General features: G+C 46.6%; 1 protein-coding gene across 1 annotated transcript in view; it reads left to right on the plus strand.

Moving 5' to 3' along the window:
• MLLT3 (MLLT3 super elongation complex subunit) overlaps window positions 1–21135 on the plus strand; it is a 637380-nt gene that overhangs the window by 332867 nt on the left and 283378 nt on the right. The window contains exon 5 of the mRNA XM_086961453.1: window positions 11661–12263. Coding sequence (XP_086817579.1) covers window positions 11661–12263 — 603 coding nt within the window. The remainder of the gene's footprint in view (window positions 1–11660; window positions 12264–21135) is intronic.

Consider the following 21135-nt stretch of genomic DNA (forward strand, 5'->3'; position numbering starts at 1 on the left):
GGGTAGTGGACTCTTAGAAGAATGTAGTTTGTAGAAGTACTGATTAGGATGTATGCACGGCATTTCTGCATCAAGAATGAATGTTGTGTATAATATGGTCCTACAAACTGGATTGTCTCAAGATGATTCCATACTGGAGAATATGCATGTGGGCTAAAAAAAGTTCCATGATTCTTTAAAGTGAGAGTTATTATTGTATTTAATCTAAAGGAAATAAATATTGCATTTGATAGTTAGGCCCTTAAACTTAGAGGTGTAAGTCTTCTTTAGCGCTGCAGCTCATTTGGAGGAACTGGTGCATGTTTTGTTTAGAAAAGGAGAAGGGTGGGAGCACACTACCTCACATCCCAGCACTCGGTTTTCCCTGATGTATCATGGTAAATGTAGTGCATGATAACATGTCAGTAGTAATCTAATTTTTCACCCTTGCTGGTGACTCTAGACACGTGTTTCTGGATTAATTTCTTTATCAGTAAAGAGCAACAAGCCGTTTTGGGGGCACTGGAAATGCTGTCCAAAGTCTTCTCGGGTCTCTGTACCACACACTGGGTGCACGGGCATCAACATAAGCTTCTCAGCTCAGTAGCTCAAGGGAGCCTTTTCAAACAAAGTGGGTGGGTGATAACACTCTCCTTCTGCTTTGTTTTTAGAAGATTGCAGGCAGTGACCTTTTGTTGGATGCATTTGTGCATAACACAATAGTTGGCCTAATATGACCAGGGCGTTGACTAGCAGCCAATGCAGTCTTTATAAATTAGGATCTCCCTCCGTCAAGCACAAACTCCCAGAAATCCATGAGTGACAGCCCTTGCTAGTAATTGTGATGATTTTTTATTAATTATAAAACTGGTTGACCCACTGTGTTGCCAGTCAGTATAATTTATTTCCAGGTTAGGGAGATGAAATCACATGGTTTCTTTCTCACTCCGTTTGGCTGGGATTTTAATGACCATCTGGAGGTGGGATACATGGTTTTGAAGTAGTTCAGTGCTGGGTGTTGCTTATTCAGGAAGGGAATTAGTAATTCCCACTACAGTTGGACAAAACTCTGCAGGGGGGGCAGGATATGTATGTTCATGTATGAACATGCAAAAAGAAGAATTGATAGACAGAATGTTGAGCAATGTCAAACATTCACCCCTGTGCAGAGATCTAGGCCTAAAACCATCGTTTTTTTTTGCTCCTCGTGACAATCCAGTTTGGACCCAGCCATATGCAAATCAGTCCTGACCCTGCTCCCCATGGGAACAGTCCGGTCCGAACAGCCAGGCCAGGTCCTCCCTGGACCGAAAACAAGCATCCAGGGACCGGTTTTGAGGTCTCACACCTCATCAGCCAGGCTAGCTTGACTCCAGTGGCATGGAGAGCACGGAACCCACATCTGGAGCTGAGTCGAGCCTGATTTTCAAAAGGCTGGGTTTGAACTGGGGTGCAATAGTGAGCAAAGGAACAATGGATTCAACCCAGATCTTTTGACTGGGGTGAGTTGGTTGAAAAGTTTCAACACTCAGTCCATCATCTTGTGTTTATCATGTATGAACATGTGCATAAGTCTATAGACGGGTTATGTAGTCATATGATTATGTTCATACTAGGCAAGCAACTTTGTTTGTCAGTCCTATCTAATACACGACATTCAAAATTGGATCAATTGCAACTTTCTCCAACGTGAAAAGTGAAAATATCTGATTATTTAGGGCATTTAGGGATGGCCACCCCTCCTTCTTGTGGTCTTGGTGAAACCCTGGGTATCTTTGGGCTAAAATGTACCACCGCAGATGAACTTAAAAGCGTAAGATTTCTATTTGATACAGAAACCTCCCTTATTCATATAGTTATCAAAAACCTTCTTTTGCAGTATCAATAGACTGAAACTGGGTTTGGCACTCTTATCTATGAAGGATTGAACATTGGTAGTCGGAGATGCTATAAAACTCAGACCAGACTACTGTAATGCACTCTATTCAGGTCCTCCTAAAAAAACCCTACTGATAGACTGCAGAGGATCCAAAATGCAACCCTGACTGACATATTTGGGTGAACAAGATATAATCCTATATCTAGAGTCCGTTGTTATTCACAATGTAGGATTAAAACACTTTTAAAACCTTGTGTACAGTATAGAAGTGCCTTTATCAACAGGCTCCTAGCTACCTGGCTACTAAAACGGCTCAGCAATTCCCTACAGGCTATTTACCTAGCATAGCGGTCACCAAGAAAGGATAGTGATCCCATACCAAACTTTCACAATTGGAGGTTCTTTCTCTGTTCAGGCCCCTTTGGTATTGAATTTTCATTTGGGTTGCTCTAGGTACCCTTGGCATTGCCATCCCTCTATCGGGTTTCATGGATGCAGCAACATGTACTGAAAACGCCCTGTTTACTCTCTCTCTAGTATCTCTCCTCGATATTTTCATGTCTCCCTAATAAATAAGAAGCTGTTGTCGGAGTGCATGATGCCACTTCTGCTACCACTGGCATTTCAGTGACTCGTCGTTGTTGGATATTGACTCAGTGGAGGATAGCTTTGTATTAAAATGACTACTGTTGTCTGGGAAATGTTTGGGGGCAACACAACGTTTTTAACAATCCTGCTGCTTCGAAATTAAGGAACATACATATTGCACTTGATCTGTTGAATTGATTCAGTGATTAATATGAAAATACCTACTTGATTCCCACAAGTTGGTAATGTATCAGTAGAGAGCTTCATAGTATGCCTGCTGCTGGTTGATTCAGGACTATTCATTATAGTGTCTTCTCCTTGCTGGTTTGCGGCTTGTTTCAAGAGCGATCATGAAACTACTCTATTCAACTAAAGAGCAATTTACTAATCCCAGGGTGCATTCATTTATGCCAAATTGCTTTCTCATGTAAGCAGAACTCGCCTGCGAAGCAGCTGTCACCGGAATTGCAACACAGCTGTGACACTGTGCAACTTCCACCAGTCCTCACTGCGAATTGTTTGAAAACCGCTCCCCAGCCTTTCTTGAGTTTTTGCTAATTCTTTTCCTGAGGGTTCACGTAGAAGGAGGAAGGAACAAAAGAGGATGAAAGCTCAAACATAAATGTTTGCATGCCAGACGAATGTTTATCAGTAGAGTTTTCAGGTAGGTCACTGTTTGAGGAGCTTAATTTTCATTAGTTTTGTGGGACTGAAACTGCATAGCCCTATAAAATCTCATGAATCTCTTGTGACCGTTCTTCGTGTGACATTTAAATCTACCTATGTTATACAATATTTCGTTTGACTTTATTTATTGTTTTAACCTTTATGTATGATCCTCTTCTCCAACATCGTTTGACGGACCCATGCGTATTTGTATTTTCCCTAGATTATGAATTTAGAAAAGCAATGGCATAGTTAATTTGTGAAGTTATATTTAAACAAGCATTGATAATGCAGTGGCCTCAGCTTTGTTAAAGTTAGAGCTATTGGCATTGCAAATGGCATTTTTTTCCTGTTTTGTTTAAAAAAAAAACATAAATAAATGGTATTGTCATTTACAATGGCAATAGGTGAGCATTAGAGAGTATTAGCGGACACCGAGCCACACACACACAGAAAGCCACACACAGAAAGCCACACACAGAAAGCCACACACAGAAAACCACACACTGAAAGCCACACACACACACACACCCACACAAACCCACACCCACACACCCACACACACCCACACCTCAGTCTAGGTCAGCCACACGCCCATCTCTGCCCAGTAACGCCCCAGGGAACAGAGGCAAGAAAAAAAAACGATGGCAAGCAGGGAACAGAGGCAAGAAAAAAAAACGATCAGAAGCAGGTAACGGAGGCAAGAAAAATCGAGCAAAAGCAGGGAACAGAAGCAAGAACAATCAAGCAAAAGCAGGGAACAGAGGCAAGAAAATCGCGCACAAGCAGGGAACAGAGGCAAGAAAATCGAGCACAGCCAGGGAACAGAGGCAACAAACACGAGCACAGCAAACACAAGCACAGCCAGGGAACTGAGGCAACAAACGCAAGCACAGCCAGAGAACAGAGGCAAGGAGAAAACACGAGCACAGCTAGGGAACAGAGGAAACAAACACGTGCACAGCCAGGGAACAGAGGCAAGAAGAAAACACGAGCACAGCTAGGGAACAGAGGCAACAAACACGAGCACAGCCAGGGAACAGAGGCAACAAACACAAGCACAGCCAGGGAACAGAGGCAAGAAGAAAAACGAGCACAGCCAGGGAACAGAGGCAACAAACACGTGCACAGCCAGGGAACAGAGGCAAAAAGAAAACACGAGCACAGCTAGGGAACAGACAACACGCACGAGCACAGCCAGGGAACAGAGTTAAGAAGAAAACACGCGCACAGCCAGGGAACAGAGGCAACAAACACGAGCACAGCCAGGGAACAGAGGCAAGAAGAAAACACGAGCACAGCTAGGGAACAGAGACAACACACAAGAGCACAGCCAGGGAACAGAGGCAAGAAGAAAACACAAGCACAGCCAGGGAACAGAGGTAAGAAGAAAACACGCGCACAGCCAGGGAACAGAGGCAACAAACACGAGCACAGCCAGGGAACAGAGGCAAGAAGAAAACAAGAGCACAGCCAGGGAACAGAGGCAACAAACACAAGCACAGCCAGGGAACAGAGGCAAGAAGAAAACACAAGCACAGCCAGGGAACAGAGGCAAGAAGAAAACACGCGCACAGCCAGGGAACAGAGACAACACACATGAGCACAGCCAGGGAACAGAGGCAACAAACACGAGCACAGCCAGGGAACAGAGGCAAGAAGAAAACACGAGCACAGCCAGGGAACAGAGGCAACAAACACAAGCACAGCCAGGGAACAGAGGCAAGAAGAAAACACGAGCACAGCCAGGGAACAGAGGCAAGAAGAAAACACGCGCACAGCCAGGGAACAGAGGCAACAAACACGTGCACAGCCAGGGAACCGAGGCAAGAAGAAAACACGCGCACAGCCAGGGAACAGAGGCAACAAACACGAGCACAGCCAGGGAACAGAGGCAACAAACACGTGCACAGCCAGGGAACAGATGCAAGAAAAAAACACGAGCACAGCTAGGGAACAGAGACAACACACACGAGCACAACCAGGGAACAGAGGCAACAAGAAAACACGCGCACAGCGAGGGAACAGAGGCAACAAACACGAGCACAGCCAGGGAACAGAGGCAACAAACGCAAGCACAGCCAGGGAACAGAGGCAAGAAGAAAACACGAGCACAGCCAGGGAACAGAGGCAAGAAGAAAACACGAGCTCAGCCAGGGAACAGAGGCAAGAAGAAAACACGCGCACAGCCAGGGAACAGAGACAACACACATGAGCACAGCCAGGGAACAGAGGCAACAAACATGAGCACAGCCAGGGAACAGAGGCAAGAAGAAAACAAGAGCACAGCCAGGGAACAGAGGCAACAAACACAAGCACAGCCAGGGAACAGAGGCAAGAAGAAAACACGAGCACAGCCAAGGAACAGAGGCAAGAAGAAAACACGCGCACAGCCAGGGAACAGAGGCAACAAACACGTGCACAGCCAGGGAACCGAGGCAAGAAGAAAACACGCGCACAGCCAGGGAACAGAGGCAACAAACACGAGCACAGCCAGGGAACAGAGGCAACAAACACGTGCACAGCAAGGGAACAGATGCAAGAAAAAAACACGAGCACAGCTAGGGAACAGAGACAACACACACGAGCACAACCAGGGAACAGAGGCAACAAGAAAACACGCGCACAGCGAGGGAACAGAGGCAACAAACACGAGCACAGCCAGGGAACAGAGGCAACAAACGCAAGCACAGCCAGGGAACAGAGGCAAGAAGAAAACACGAGCACAGCCAGGGAACAGAGGCAAGAAGAAAACACGAGCTCAGCCAGGGAACAGAGGCAAGAAGAAAACACGAGCTCAGCCAGGGAACAGAGGCAAGAAGAAAACGCGCGCACAGCCAGGGAACAGAGACAACACACATGAGCACAGCCAGGGAACAGAGGCAACAAACATGAGCACAGCCAGGGAACAGAGGCAAGAAGAAAACAAGAGCACAGCCAGGGAACAGAGGCAACAAACACGAGCACAGCCAGGGAACAGAGGCAAGAAGAAAACACGAGCACAGCCAGGGAACAGAGGCAAGAAGAAAACACGCGCACGGCCAGGGAACAGAGGCAACAAACACGAGCACAGCCAGGGAACAGAGGCAAGAAGAAAACACGAGCACAGCCAGGGAACAGAGGCAAGAAGAAAACACGCGCACAGCCAGGGAACAGAGGCAACAAACCCGAGCACAGCCAGGGACCAGAGGCAACAAACACGAACACAGCCAGGGAGCAGAGGCAAGAAGAAAATATACACACACACACACACACACACAGAGCCACACACACACAGAGCCACACACACACACAGAGAGACACATTCACAGATAGCCACACACAGGGAAAAGAGGCCAGAAAAAACTATCACAACGAGGGAACAGAGGGCAGAAAAGCAAGCACAACGAGGTAACATGGGGGGCTGAAAAGCAACCACAACGAGGGAACGGGGGCTGAAAAGCAAGCACAAGGAAACGGGGGGGCAGAAAAGCAAGCACAACGAGGGAACAGTGGGGGCAGAAAAGCAAGCACAACAAGGTAACAGGGGGGCAGAAAAGCAAGCACAACGAGGGAACAGTGGGGCAGAAAAGCAAGCACAACAAGGGAACAGGGGGGGGCAGAAAAGCAAGGACAACGAGGAAAAGCAAGCACAACGAGGTAACATGGGGGGCTGAAAAGCAAGCACAACAAGGTAACATGGGGGGCTGAAAAGCAAGCACAACGAGGGAACAGTGGGGGCAGAAAAGCAAGCACAACAAGGGAACGCGGGGGCTGAAAAGCAAGCACAACGAGGGAACAGTGGGGCAGAAAAGCAAGCACAACAAGGGAACTGGGGGGCAGAAAAGCAAGCACAAAAAGGGAACAGGGGGGGGCAGAAAAGCAAGCACGAGGGAACAGGGGGGGCAGAAAAGCAAGCGCAACAAAGGAAAAGGTGGGGCAGAAAAGCAGGCACAACGAGGCAACATGGGGGGCTGAAAAGCAAGCACAACGAGGGAACGGGGGGCAGACCACACCCACACAGGTCTGGAGCCCCGACCGTGTCCACTGAATCACCCCCGCTTCTGCTGCACCGCAGGTTTGTCAATCGCATGTTACACTATATGAATCATTCACAGGAGACATATTAACTCTCTATTCTACCGTTTCCCAGAGTTTTGGTGTAACAATTCCAGCACTTCATATGTGATATCTCAGCCAGATATGGTACTTACGTCACAAACTTCACTCTGATGCTCAGTGTTCAGAATAGCTGATCAAAATAAAAGAATGGAATGTGATATGCGGAAATGTTATGTTATTATGTTATGTTATGTTATTATGGGTCTTCTATAGTGCACGGCTACTCCAAAGGAGTGTCCCGGCGCTTTGTGCTCCAGACCCAGAAAAGGAGACATGTAAAACATAACAGAAATAAAAAGAGAGGCAGAACCAGAGGAAAAACTAAAAAGTTCTAGCCAGTGAAAAGCCAGGTCTTTAAACCCTTCCTAAAAGCGAGCAAGTTAGATGTGGACCGCAAAGACAGCGGTAAAGCATTCCACAACTGAGGGGCCAACAGCCTGAAAGACCGTCCTCCAATACGGGCTTTCTTGATACGGGGGACTACTGCGAGTGCCAGTGACTCCGATCTTAAAGATCGTGTCGGCAGGTAGAAAGCCAGCCTCTTTTGTAGGTATTTGGCACCCGTGGCATGTAAGGCTTTGTGAGCTAGTGTCATAGCTTTGAAAATTATCCTCTTCCATATGGGGAGCCAGTGTAAGGTTTGCAGCAACTTCGAGGCACTGGCTCGACGATGCAGGCCAAAAATGGCTCGTGCCGCTGCATTCTGGGCCACCTGCATACGTTGTAAGAGGTATTCCGGAAGACCCAGATACAGGATATTAGCATAATCCAGTCTGGATCCAATCAGGGCCTGAACAGTTATTCTCCGATGTTCCTCAGAAAGCAGCGGAAAGAACTTTCGGAGCATCCTGAGGATACCGAAACATGTTCCTGTGAGGGTCAGCCCCTGGGATTTGAGCGTAAGCCCGTTGTCAATTTTAATTCCCAAGTTCTTGGCCGACTCAGAAGAATGAGCTGGAGGGAACATGTCGGCAGGCCACCAGCCATGCCAGTCCGGTTCCGATGGGCATCCAAAGAAAAGTATCTCGAATTTATCCGAGTTCCACTTGAGGCTGTTCAGTTGGAACCAGTTAAAAACAGCCCCAAGGCAATCACGGATCCTTTCCCCATCGAATTCTTCGCTCTTCCGGCAGGTGAAGAGAAGCTGGGTGTCGTCAGCATATGAGACGATCTGCGCCCCGTAGGACTCCACCAATGCCGCTAGAGGGGTCATGAAGATGTTAAATAGAGTAGGGCCCAGAACTGAGCCCTGAGGAACTCCGACTCCCAGAGGCGACATTTCGGCAGATCCCGGGGAGGCCCAGACCGTTTGTCAACGGTTGGCTAGGAAGGAACAAAACCAACTGAGCACCGTCCCCCTCAGACCGATGTTATGTAGTCTTATGAGGAGATCCTCATGGGGGACGGTGTCAAAAGCCGCCGACCGGTCTAACATAACTAACATCACCCTGCCTCCGGCATCCAGCGACTCCTTAACAATCTCTGAAACCTCCAGGAGCGCTGTCTCAGTACTTAGGTTGGGTCGAAAACCCGATTGAGACGTGTGAAGAAGCTCATTGGACTCCAGAAAGTTGGAGAGCATGCTGTGAACATGTTTCTCCAAGATTTTAGTGAGTGCTGGAAGGAGCGAGATGGGTCTATAATTGGCTGGGACTTCAGGGGCAAGGCTATGCTTTTTAAGAAGAGGGATAACCATGGCCTGTTTCCAGGAATGTGGTATGGCTCCCTGACTCGAGGAGAGGTTCAAAATGGGGTTGGCTAGGGGGTTGACAACGTCTGCCATTTTAGCTAAAAATTTGGCCGGACAGGGGTCACGTGGCGAACCGGATTTAAGGTTCCTCATAAGTGTTAATGATGAGGATATCGTGAGAGACGGGAAGTTCGCCAGGACAGGGCCAGAGGTGGGCAGAAGGGCTAACTCTTCCGGCAAGGTCGAAAGGTCGACTCTCGGTCTCGGAGGGGGGGGGGTGGGGGGGGGAAGGAATCCTGTATCTGCCTAATTTTGGTGGTAAAAAAATTAGCAATAGTGTCAGCCCAGGTCTCAGTCGGTACTTTCTGTGCTGAGTTCGATCGTAGGGTAGTGAATTCCCTTATGCCATAAATGTTGTGGGTACACAGCATGGATGAATTTAACAGTGCTCACATTAATGGCTCTGTACCTATAGTCTTCTCTTTGCAAGGACCACACCCCAGCTCTGCACATATGCAAACATTTAGGAAACTTTAGACTGCGACAGGAGGGAGATATCTATCGCCCCTTGCGATGCGTGATAACCGAGTTGAAAACTTTGGGAAAGAAAGAAAAGTTAACTATAAACCTCACACTCCTCACCACTGACTTTCAGGTGCTGTCCCTGCCCCTCATTACAAAGGCCACCTCCCTTAACTGCCGACGTCCCCGTAATTACTTTATCCTGCTCTCCTTTGCAAACCGACCATGCTTTTAACACCAAACAACTTTCCCGCAAACTCACCTTCCTCAGCTCGCTGGTAATGCCCCTCATGTTGCAGTTACCCCAGGTTCGCCAGATCCTGTGGGTGCAACGAGGCGGCGGGTGGGTCCTCGGAGGCCTGACATGAGTCCGTGCTCTGCGCCCAGGCTTGCCTCTTGTCCGTGGCCCTAATCCGACCGCCGGGCCCGGCGCCGCCACCACCTCCGCCGCCTCCTCCTGCACGGGGACCTCTCCGCTGCCGGCCCCCACCAGGAGCTAGAACAGGGCCTAACTAAATCCTGTTATCTTACAACACAACGGCCCCAAGCAAAAACAAGCGAGGGGGGGAGGGGGCGGGGTGGAGAGTCTGCATTTATTACCTTCCATAACGACTGGACCTTTAACTTGTCTTGTTACACGGTCTGCTTTGCCTTGGCTGGGAGCACTATTTTGTTTAATTATTTACCCCATACCACCCACCACGTCTCAGCACGCCGCCCGCTTTTATCTTATTTAATAATGTAGGTCCGCTTTAACTATAGCGGCCACGATTCTTTATTTATTTAGCAGAGCGGTCCGCTTTAAGTATAGCGGCTGCGCTTATTTATTTATTGTTTGTTTATTAGCGCTTATTAAAGTGAAAGCGCGGCATGGATGCTTTTACTTTAAAAAAAAAAAAACATCTGTTTGTTAACTTGACAAACAGAGCTTTTTTGGTCAAAGCGCCCCATGCTGCGGTTTCACTTTAATGTTTGCCATTCCCCTTTCTTTAGGCGCGGCTTGTCTAAAGAAAGGGGCGGCCTCCATGAATTTGAAAGAGCAGCATGGGTGCTAGTAATTTGCAATGTAATAGTTCTCGCATTTGCGAGAGTGTAAGCTGCTGCATTGCCAAAAGCTCAAACTCTCGTAAATGCGAGACCTATTGCATTGCAAAGGCTTGTTTTTAATATTGCGTTCACCACCATCCATGCAGCATATGGACTCCCTCAAGGAACCCATTCACACAATCAAAGTGGGTAAAGTACACCATTAACTGAATACATTCTCAACGGTAGTAGTCAGTGGTTCTTCTATCATGGGTGGAGATAAAAAGGCCTGTACGCCAAACAATGTGGAGCAACTATCGTGGTCTTTTGGGATGTGTTGGCCAGTGGGTGAGAGAGGAGAGGGACAAGTAAAGATTGCTTGAAAAAATCGGGAGTAGGCAGTGTTGCAAATCCTTTCCATAAAGTTCAAGTAAGTCTTTTGTTTATTACACTGCTTTTCGTTTTTGTTGGCTCTGAATTGGTTGTTAGTTTCTTCTAGAGTTGTATACGTTGCAATGCTTTACATATCTGTTTTTCCTCTCCTTCCTGTCTTTTTCCTTAAATTTCCTTATTTCCTCTGCTAAGTATGTTAAATCTTCCTTCCTCCTTTTTTAACATTTTTTATTTTGCTTGTTAGTTTCTTCTTGGTTTAAATATGTTGGAGTGCTTTACATATGTTTTCCCGCGCCTTCCTGCCTCTTCTTTACATTTCATTACGTCCTCTCTTACATATGTTAAATCATTTTCCCACTTTTTCTGTTCTCTTTTAAAAAAAGATTTTATTGGGTTTTATACATACATATGCAACAGAACAAACCCAACCCAAATGTAAGAAGCATGCTGTTGAGGACATACAGAATGGTAACAAAACCTCGTCCCTGGTGCCTGAGCCATTTCTGTTCTCTTCCATGCTTGTTCTCGTGTTGTCTTGTTCACTCTTTGTTAAAATCTTGGACTCTAAGAAATAACACACAAAAGCAGCAATTTTAAAAGTCATATTTGAATACTTCATTCTCCATTTTGGGGCTTGAGCTGTAAAGTAGAACTGAAAAATGTAAAACAATTTCTTGAAAAAACAATCAGAAAATATATGTCTAACCTTAGATTCTGCCAGTTGGCACTTTTAACAGTTGTAGTAGAGCAGCTACATTAATGTATATGTTGATGTGGTTGGTAATTATTCAATGTATGTTTGTAATTATTTTGCAGGACCCAAACCGAAATTTCTCCAGCGCTAGTAACAACAACAACAATAACCATCACCATAATTCATCAAAGCCTCACAAGCTGACAAAGGAGCATAAAGACAGACCGAAAGATACAAAAGAACATAAAAGTGCCTTCAAAGAACTTTCCAGGGAACACAACAAATCTTCCAAAGAATTCTCCAAGAAACCCAAAGAAAATAAACCACTCAGAGATGACAAAATCATTCCTAAAATGGCATTTAAGGAACCCAAACCAATGTCAAAACAACCACGATCCGAAAATACCAATATTCTAACTGTAACAACTGTACAGCTACAAGATAAGAAGGCCACAAGCAAGAGGCCCAACATGGACTCTGATGAACTTGCTGCCAAGAAAAAGAAAAAAATCTCAGAGATTTCCTCCAGTTTTTCGAATGCTCCAGTTTTGATACTTTCTTCTTCAGACAAGAAGCATCAGAAAGATAAATCGATCATTAAGGCTGGGAAATTGAAAACTGAAAATGAGCTGTTGGAAAAGCAAAAACCTTGTTTGCCGCCATTTGAGGATATTGTGGACCCCATTGACTCCGATATGGAAGATAACATGTCGTCCAAATCGGAGGTAAGCTTTTGGAGAGTCTCACTTTTTTTAAAAAGTGTTTTGTTGGATTCAAATTTGATTAAGCTCTTGCGTATCTTGATAACGAGTGATGACTGGTTTGACATAAAGGAACCCGTAGTGCATTGTAGATAAAAGGTAAACTAGACCCTTCAAAATATGCAATGGAGGTCTAGCCTTAAGCTGCTGAGATTACACTGTGCTTGTAGTATGCACTGATAGTGTGTAGTGAGTTATCAAGTGGTAAGGCATGAATTTGTGATCTCTCTATAGACCTGTATTTGAATTTGGATGTGTATGCTTCATATTCTGCGAAAAGCTGTTGGGTAATGATATAAAGTGCTTAAACGTTTCAGTAGGCTTTGTTGACTCGAGTATTCCTGTAACATTTAGAGCACGGTCTTTATCAAAAAGACACTCTTGTTACTGGATCAGACCCTGTAAGCTCTTTAATGTACATTTTCTCATGCACATTTGTTGCTAAATGGTAATTGTGTGTGATACTGTGGCCTTTGAGATGGACCTTCCAGAGTCAAACCCATTTATGATATGAACTTCTACGTGCAGATTTTCGGCTGTTAAATTCTTCCTTAGTGTATTTTGTTTAGCACCTTCGTACAGAGGTTATGGCTGGTACAATGCTTTGGCAACCTTTTTAAAAAAGGAAATGTTTGTGAGGAACAGTTTTTTGCGTTCTGCTATAGCTTACATAGTTGACTATCTTTTTGTTCTTTTTAAAGTGAGCCACACTTGCATGTAAGCCGCAGGGCACCGATATTTTGAAATCCGTTCAAAGGACTGATTGGAAATAAAGAAAGGCAGCAGAACTTGTTTATTTGTAAAACATTTTGAGGGTCTGTGCTCTAAGCATGGCAGTAAAGCAGAGCTTGTAGTACCTTTCAAAGTTTGCATATGTTTGATGTAGTGATTCAGAGAGTGTGTATTCTGGCTTTCTCTGACTACTTCTGAGCATTAAATACACAAAGAAATAGTCGCACCCTGTATTGACAAGATCACACCAAGGCCTGTCTAATAAACAATGATTTAGTAGAACGTTGGGAGTCGACCAGTTGTTTAGAATGTCCCCTTTGCTGACTATTTATTTAATGTTACTGGCCTGCAAAGTGCATTTTCTGTGGTTAGCCAACTACCAGTTTCTCTCTCCTATGGGCATATATTGAGTGCTGCAGTAGCACAAGCAACCTCTCACCTGTGAGTGGGTGTAAAGAAAACTGTCCATCTCAAGCAGTACTCCTTTGGCCTCTTCCGTTAACAGATTGGGCTCCTCCCCTTTGTTTTTACTGAAGGCTAGCCCAACCAGCTAAAGAAAAATAGACAAAAAAAACGTGTTTCTACCTTTCGAATGGTATCGGATGAGAATATGTGGAGACCTCGTCCTAGGTCTGTGCTCGGTTGCTGTAGTTTGATACTCTTTATGCTGTCAAAGGCTTACCAGAGGGAAAACGCTACTACCTCCTTAAGTAATGGAGAGGTGGGCCTGCAGAATGCTCAAGTGCCTGCTGGTGGCTAATTGATTTGTTTTGCTCTTATAGGGTAGTGGATGCATGTGAATTCATAAGAGGATTTTAGGAGCTTATTTTTAATGTTGTATTATAGTAACTACATATTTTAATATTCTCACAGACAGTCTCTTTATTCCTGCAAGAGCCCTGTGGTGTCTCCTATAGGCCAGCTAAATCCCACATGACTCCAGTATGACCGCAGAGAATGACTCACCTAAACTGCCTAAGCATTTATGGTTCTATCGGTTCATACAGATACAACACTACACAAATAGTTTTTAGACAGTTTTAAATTATTCGTTCTATGCTGAGACCTTTAAATTAAAATTCAATCGTTTTACACGAGATTTGTAGGTAACAGTTGGCATGTGTTTATCTAAATCTATTTGCTTTCTCAATGCTCTTCCATGTACATCCCTAAATACCAGACTCCAGCCACACACTATTTGGTTGTGCTCTATTTCTGCCGCTATGGATATCATTTAATTCTCGGGCGCCTTCTTTAATGGTTTTTGTTTGCTTAAGGAACAGACCCATTCCAATGGGAAATAGATTTGAGCCATATGAGCCACAATGGGATATAGATTTTAGCCGTAATGGCATATAGATTTGAGCCATAATGAGAGACCTAAAAAGGAATGGTTGGACCTGGGGGTTTCCAAGTCACATAGGGTAGCCTGGTACCGAATGGGAAGGTCTAACCTAGAGGCAAAAGTATTAAGCTTGCGTCTCACCCTCTCAGTAACTCAGTGTCCATCCATCCAAAAATGACACTACACCGTAATTATGAAAAAAGTAGAAAAGCTTCATCTTTCCTTCACTTAGTTTATCAGTTGCATATAAGACAATAAATCACATAAGTCATTACTTCTGAAACGCCTGCATTTGTAAAACATATATTAAAGTACCAGTTCACATTTCATAGGCGAATCCTTTCAGCACTCAATATATCAGCTATAAACAGGAATTCATTTCATTACCCCTTTCGAAAAAGATCAAGTTCCAATAATAAATCTGCAGCAATGGTATCTTGAAAAAGGAATCAAACAGTTGTTAGCCTAGAATGCTGCCTCCAGATCAAAGCAAAAGGTCATTTACACAGTGAGTACATTCCACATTCTTTTAAACAAAGTTCATAATGGCAATCCATACAGGCATACAGGCAGAAAATTGTTGGTGAAAACACTCACGTTAAATGGGCAAATCTTAAATTCAGTTTAACAAAATAAGGAGGCAGATACTTTCAAGGAATTATGGCAACACTTCAGCATAAGCCTGTTAACATGACCCACTCGGTTAATCTGCCAAGCCCCAATTTCAAATTAGTTTCAGTCAGGCCGAGATGGCTCCTGCTTCCTTCGTCCTGTCAGACTCTGACTCCACCCGCAGTGTAACTCTGCTGTCTCCAGCACCCAGGGCCTCCACATGCTCTCTCCCGATGAATCACAGTGAGATCGATCAAAGAATGGGCCCCACAGAGTTCTCCTGCTTACACTAATCCGTCACCCCAACTCCCAGCTTACTTTGATGCCTGAGGCGTTAACAGAGGCCCTGGGAATCCACGGTCCGAGGTCTTCTCTTCTGCCACTCTGCTCAGGGGAAGAGGGACCCTAGCCTCTAACCTTCCTGAGAGGAAACCACTCGCCCTCGCTGGTCAACCTCTCTCTCTTGCGCGTCCTTCACCTTCGCGTTGGAGTGTGAAAAGAACCTCCCTCGAGGCGGGGAATCTCGCTCAGGGTTGGCCTCCTTCGATTCCGCCCCCTTGCTCCCGGACACACTCTCCCGTCAGCGCTGGGGCGGGACTTCACTTGGCCTCACCTTCGACTTCCTCGATGTCGGCGGAAGCGGCACTTGCCTCACACGCCGGCCCCCTTCAGATGCACTTCAGCGGACCCGTAGTCGGCAGACTGCGGGAGCGACACTTTGCCACACACGCCGGCCCCCTTCAGATGCACTTCAGCGGACCCGTAGTTGGCGGACTGCGGGAGCAGCACTTTGCCTCACACGTTGCAGGGGTTTGGGACAGTAAGGTAAGCCTGTGCCAGATGCGCCGGTAAAGCCGGGGATGGCAGTGATGCCTTAGAGCCTGTAGTGATGGGGCAGTCTCCGGGGGTTCCTGACAGAACAGCCAGAAGTCGGGACGCTGAGGCCTCCAGACGGCCGCACAACAAGAGTGAGAATGAAATGGCAGGATTTGCAGTCCCTTCCTGGGGGATGTGACACCCTTTGACTGCCAAATCGTATGACCTCTCACCTCGGTTAAGGTCCCAAACAAAGTCACAAAGAGGGGTGATGAACGAGTGGGGGGCAGGGCTAGGTCAGCTCATAGGGGATGGCATCAGTAGCGAGAGGTAGCAACCCCTAAGGACAGTCAAACCTCCGCTTTGCGCACCAATCTCCCTTCTCAGTTGCCTAACCTCCTAACTGGACTCCCCACAGCAGGACAAAATGGCTGCCCACCAGTTCTCCTTATATAGCCCAGCCACGGGAGTCCGGAGTGGACTAGAAGGTTCTGGAACCCCCCCACTGTAACCCTATGGCCCGCAGCTATGAGGTAGACGGTTATGGCAGTTTCTAGCCACCATTTTATGTGACTAGATTTCCACCATTATGAGGGTCACCTAGGCCTAGAAATATTATGGTAACAAGGAGCATCTATCCCCTAGGACAATGCCCAAAAAGGTCAAGTGGACATAAAAATAAAAAGAATTGAGAGGCAGACAGGGGACAAGAAAAATAAATAATAGGTAGGGAACACCCACATGCGGACAGATCTATCAGGAATGCTTACACCCTAAATCACTTGGAAAACCAAATGGATTGTGCGAATGCTTAGTGGTAAATGGGACTGTGTTGATGAATACAGAACTGCATTACTGTGCTTGTTATGTTTGCATTTCCTAAAAGAAAACATTTATTTGCCTAATATTTTAAAAATGTTTTCTTAATTTAGTCATCTTACTAGATACATTGTGCTCACTCACTGCACTTGCCAACTATAAGTGGTTAAGAAGGGGAGGGCGGTTGTACTTTGCAAGCGCATATATACAGCTTTACCTATGTATGAGTATAGTTATCTTTATCTTGATTTAGCCTCTCTCGAACTTTTTTATAGTTTTATCAAGCAAAAATCTTTATCGCCATGGTGTATTTGTCTCTATATTTGCTATTCAATCTTTGGCGCAGCTCATGCTCTGTTTAGTTGTGAAGTTATGTTTCTCGGTCTAATTTTTTTTTTAATTGGTGACATTTTCTTGAGCCAGGAGGTGTCAAACTTTCATTGTGCAGTTTTTTGACTAAACAAAAAGATGCCATCTATGAATTCTGTTTTAGGAATGGTACTGTAGGTGAAGGTGAAAGAAAAAAAAAAAAACCTTAGTTGCTTGGTTATTGGGTACATTGCTGACCTGATGCTCTGTTTCCTGGGTTTCATTCAGTTTGTATCTGTTATTTGCTGGCACTTTAAGTATGGCCCTGCGGACCGCTTGTAATATTTTAGGCCTGCATGGCCTGACTGACCGTTATGCAGTGGCGGCTCCTCCGCTTAAGGCTAAGGCGGAAGAGCGTCACCCCACTATTTTGAAGCAGTGTAACAAAAGAAAAACAAATTATAATAACTGAATATTAACATTTTATTTGTTCTTTGGCTGGGGTGGACAGGGCAGGGGAGGAGTGGTTTGCCCATTCCTAATAGCACATGACTGTTTGAACGCCCCTCTCTGTTGATTAATATGACAAACTTGCATTGTGCCCTTCCAAATTGCCATTTTTTTGCTCCTAATCAAACTGTTTGCAATGTTCCTTATAGGTGCAGTTTATTTTTGGCACAAGTTTAAATGCTTGTCGGGACAAGGGTGCAGTGCAGTACTAAGGCAGCCATGGCGTTCCTACTTCATCTGGCCTGGTCTTTTGATCGTGAGAAGCCCAGGTCTTTCTCTGTGGTGATGTCTCTGTCCTGATTCGCAGCATGCTTTATTCATGCAGCAGTAATGCTCTCCCGGAGCTCTTGTCTGAGCGCTTCTGCCCTGATTTGCAGTGTTCCATGACATACTAGTACTGAGGCATCTACCGTCCAAGCCTACATCATGCAAAAGGATATCTGCATTGGATCAATCAGAGGTGTGATTGATAGTCTATATAATCTGGTTGGGATATGGGCGGAGGTGGGTAAAACATTGAGAAAATTGCAAACGGACTGGTACATCTACTGGGCTTTATTGGGTAGTCAGAGGGCATAGTCAATTGTGTATGCAGATAGGCAGCTGTGTTAAGTTTAAGAGTCCTACAAATTGGGTAAGAGGAGGCCATGTATGAGTGACTGTATAGGGGAATTCTGGATTTTCATGGAGACATGGGTTAGAAAGCGAGGGGAGACATAGGAAAATGTGGATAGTAGAGATGTGTAGGACGGGGAACTCTGAAAGTTGGAGGGTTGAGAGGAAATGTTCTGGGAAGTTGATCGGCTTAGCTTAGCTGAGGGCCTCCTGCAGTGGAAGCTCCAGGTAGTTAGGGAACAGGCTTATCTTGCCTGCAGACTTGTATCATTTTTATTGCAGAGAAAGGGTAAATGCCTCCACCAAGTCCTTAATGCACAGTTACATAATATATGTACCCCTTGCGCCTCCTTGCTACCTTGTCACCTCAGCCCCACTTTTCCTCCGTATACTTCTTTACTCTGTGCTACGTGTAGAAAGTTGCATCCCCCCATTGCGTTTCCTACATATTGCTCTGAGAATGCAAGCCTTGTCCCCTAACACTGCATGTAATATTTGTAAGTCACCTCTACAACAAGCTTTAAAGCCCTAAGGCAGTGTGCACTATATTACATGTGAGGACATAGCTGCAGTACAAGTGAACAGGGAAGCCATCTTAAGGTATGTACTGGGCAAAATGAGTTTTATAGCTACATAATGGCTTCACTGAAACCTATAGTGCTTGGTATCAAACATCTTGTTTTAATAAACCCACATTGAATCCAGTGTTGAATTTCTTAATACATGCACCCAGAGGGTACCTTAGAGGTACCCCCTGAAACCTACCAATCTGCGATTGTTTTGGCTAACTGGTCCTGTCCAGCCTGCCACCACAGATGAGTTTCCGACCCCCAGGGCTGGGATCCCTCGCTCTCAGGAGGACTCAAACGATGCCTGCTCTGGAGAGAGGTGTCATCACCCCCCCCCCCCCCTTCCCCGAAGAAGGTTGGTAAATCAGCTTATCAAGGCAGGAAGCTTCAAAGGCCTCTGTAGTCTTTGATATGCGACTCTGGGCTTCCCTAAATAGGGGAAATGCTACCCCATGTCCAGGGCCCATCTTGCAACAGGACAGGTGGGAAAACTAGCTATGCAGGAGGCGTGTTACACTGCCAGGCTAGACACGCCTCTAGGGTGACCAGTTTTAAGAGAGCACGAAATTAGGAGCACCATCATGTGTGTGGTGGAATTAGGAATTCTGGGACAAGGTGATGCCCAATCTCCAAAGAAAGTGGTCATTTATGGGGTGTAGTGACCCCTGGGGTAAGTAGCCCATTGGCGACTACATTTCACTCCTCTTAACGCCCCTAAATTGAGTATTTAAGGGACCCCCTGATACCAAGACTTAAGATTTCGACAGACCAAAAGGAGTGGACAAAGAAGAGTGCTGTCACGAGGACCAACAACTGACTTGGCTCCAACCCTACCAGCCTGACTGCTGCCCCCACCAATTGTGGATGAAGTACACTCGTCCTGGTGTTGTGCAGACTCCAGGAAACCAAGAGGGCTACCAGTGCTTTGTAAATTCCCAAAGAAACTCCTTTGGAGTAGAGGAATTAATCCCCTGTGACCGCAGGCACCAAAGACACGGAACTCTGTTTACTGACCTGCCGCTCACCAGGACTGCAGACGCAGCAGCTGGCCAGGAAGGTCAGATTCATCCTCCCCCCCCCCCCCCCCCCCCCCCCCCCCAAGTGTGGGACGCCAGGACCGACCGGAGCCACGCAATACCAATACCTGAGGCACTGGGCCCTTGCAGCAACCAAGGCTTGTTGTGTCCAGACTGGACACCAACGCTGAGGAGAATTGACCTGCATATCGAGGGACTTCAGGGACAGTGAGACTCATGAGTGGCCCAGCTGTACTGTCTGTCCCTCTGCAGCAGAAACCAAGACCGAGTGTGTCCTCAACCTTTTGCAACCCAATGCCTAAATTGCACCTGCGCTCCAATGCGGAGTCCAAGGGAGGTGATGGTGCCAACGGCGTGCCCAGACCCGCAGGCGCTAAACCCACCCTTGGGGTTGCAAAGACTGGACTTCCAGTCACCCCCTACAGCCTCTTTTTAGGTTTCGCCTCGTTCGGCGCAGGCGAAATCTAATGTTAGAAACAGTGTGGCCTCAGTTCCGCCTCTGTATTCCATTGGCTAGCTCCATAAATGGAGGCTAGCCATTGGAAGAGAGAGGCGTCCGTCATTTCCCGAGGCGATTCTTTCCCTCTCCGCAACGTCATGAAGACGTGGCCACTGTGGGCGTGTACTTTTTGTTTTTTTTTACCCCGATGTTTGTGTTCATTGTTCGTCTTGTCACTGTCCCGCTGGCTGTTTCCTGACCACCCTCTCGCTGTCCGTGTGCCTGCCCGCCCTCCTCCCGCTGTCCGTGTGCCTGCCCGCCCCCCTCCCGCTGTCCGTGTGCCTGCCCGCCCCCCTCCCGCTGTCCGTGTGCCTGCCCGCCCCCCTCCCGCTGTCCGTGTGCCTGCCCGCCCCCCTCCCGCTGTCTGCCTGGTCTGCAAAATGCCACGGTTCATAGAGGTGCAGCTTGCACGCGCTTCTTAATTGCACAGAGGGCTGAGGCATAGCTGTGAGCTACCTTGCAGGCCAAAGAGGCAGTGGGACAGCGGCAGCCAGCAAAACGGTGTGCGTTGAGTGGGTGCAGGGCTGCTGGCAGCGGCTCGACTGCCCCCTCATGGAATGAGAAGATGGCACCACGCCAGCTAACCAATGATAACACCGCACCACCCTGGAGCAAGGTGGCTGGGAGCGAAACTTACAGAATCGGAGATTTGAGAGGGCAGTCACTCCCAGCCCTAGGGCAAGAGGAAGAGTTAATGTAAAAACCGCCCCCCCACACATTCAGTTAAGGAGTCAATATTTCCGAGAGAGATAATCTAATTCCCCCGCACTCTGTCAATGAAAGCTACATTAGGGGAGAAATATTCCTTCTTGCCACTTCTTGGCAAGGTGATGGATATAACAAACACCCACACACTTTGCCATGTCGGGGGCACCAGGGCAGCTGTGCTTCATTTCCCTCGGTGCCCTTGCAAAAAGCAGGGGAGGTAGGGCCCTCCTCCATTCTTATGCAAGGCCTGGGAGACATGTAATTA

The sequence above is a fragment of the Lissotriton vulgaris genome, chromosome 3_1 (genome assembly GCF_964263255.1).
Source record: "Lissotriton vulgaris chromosome 3_1, aLisVul1.2, whole genome shotgun sequence".
Taxonomy (NCBI): domain Eukaryota; kingdom Metazoa; phylum Chordata; class Amphibia; order Caudata; family Salamandridae; genus Lissotriton; species Lissotriton vulgaris.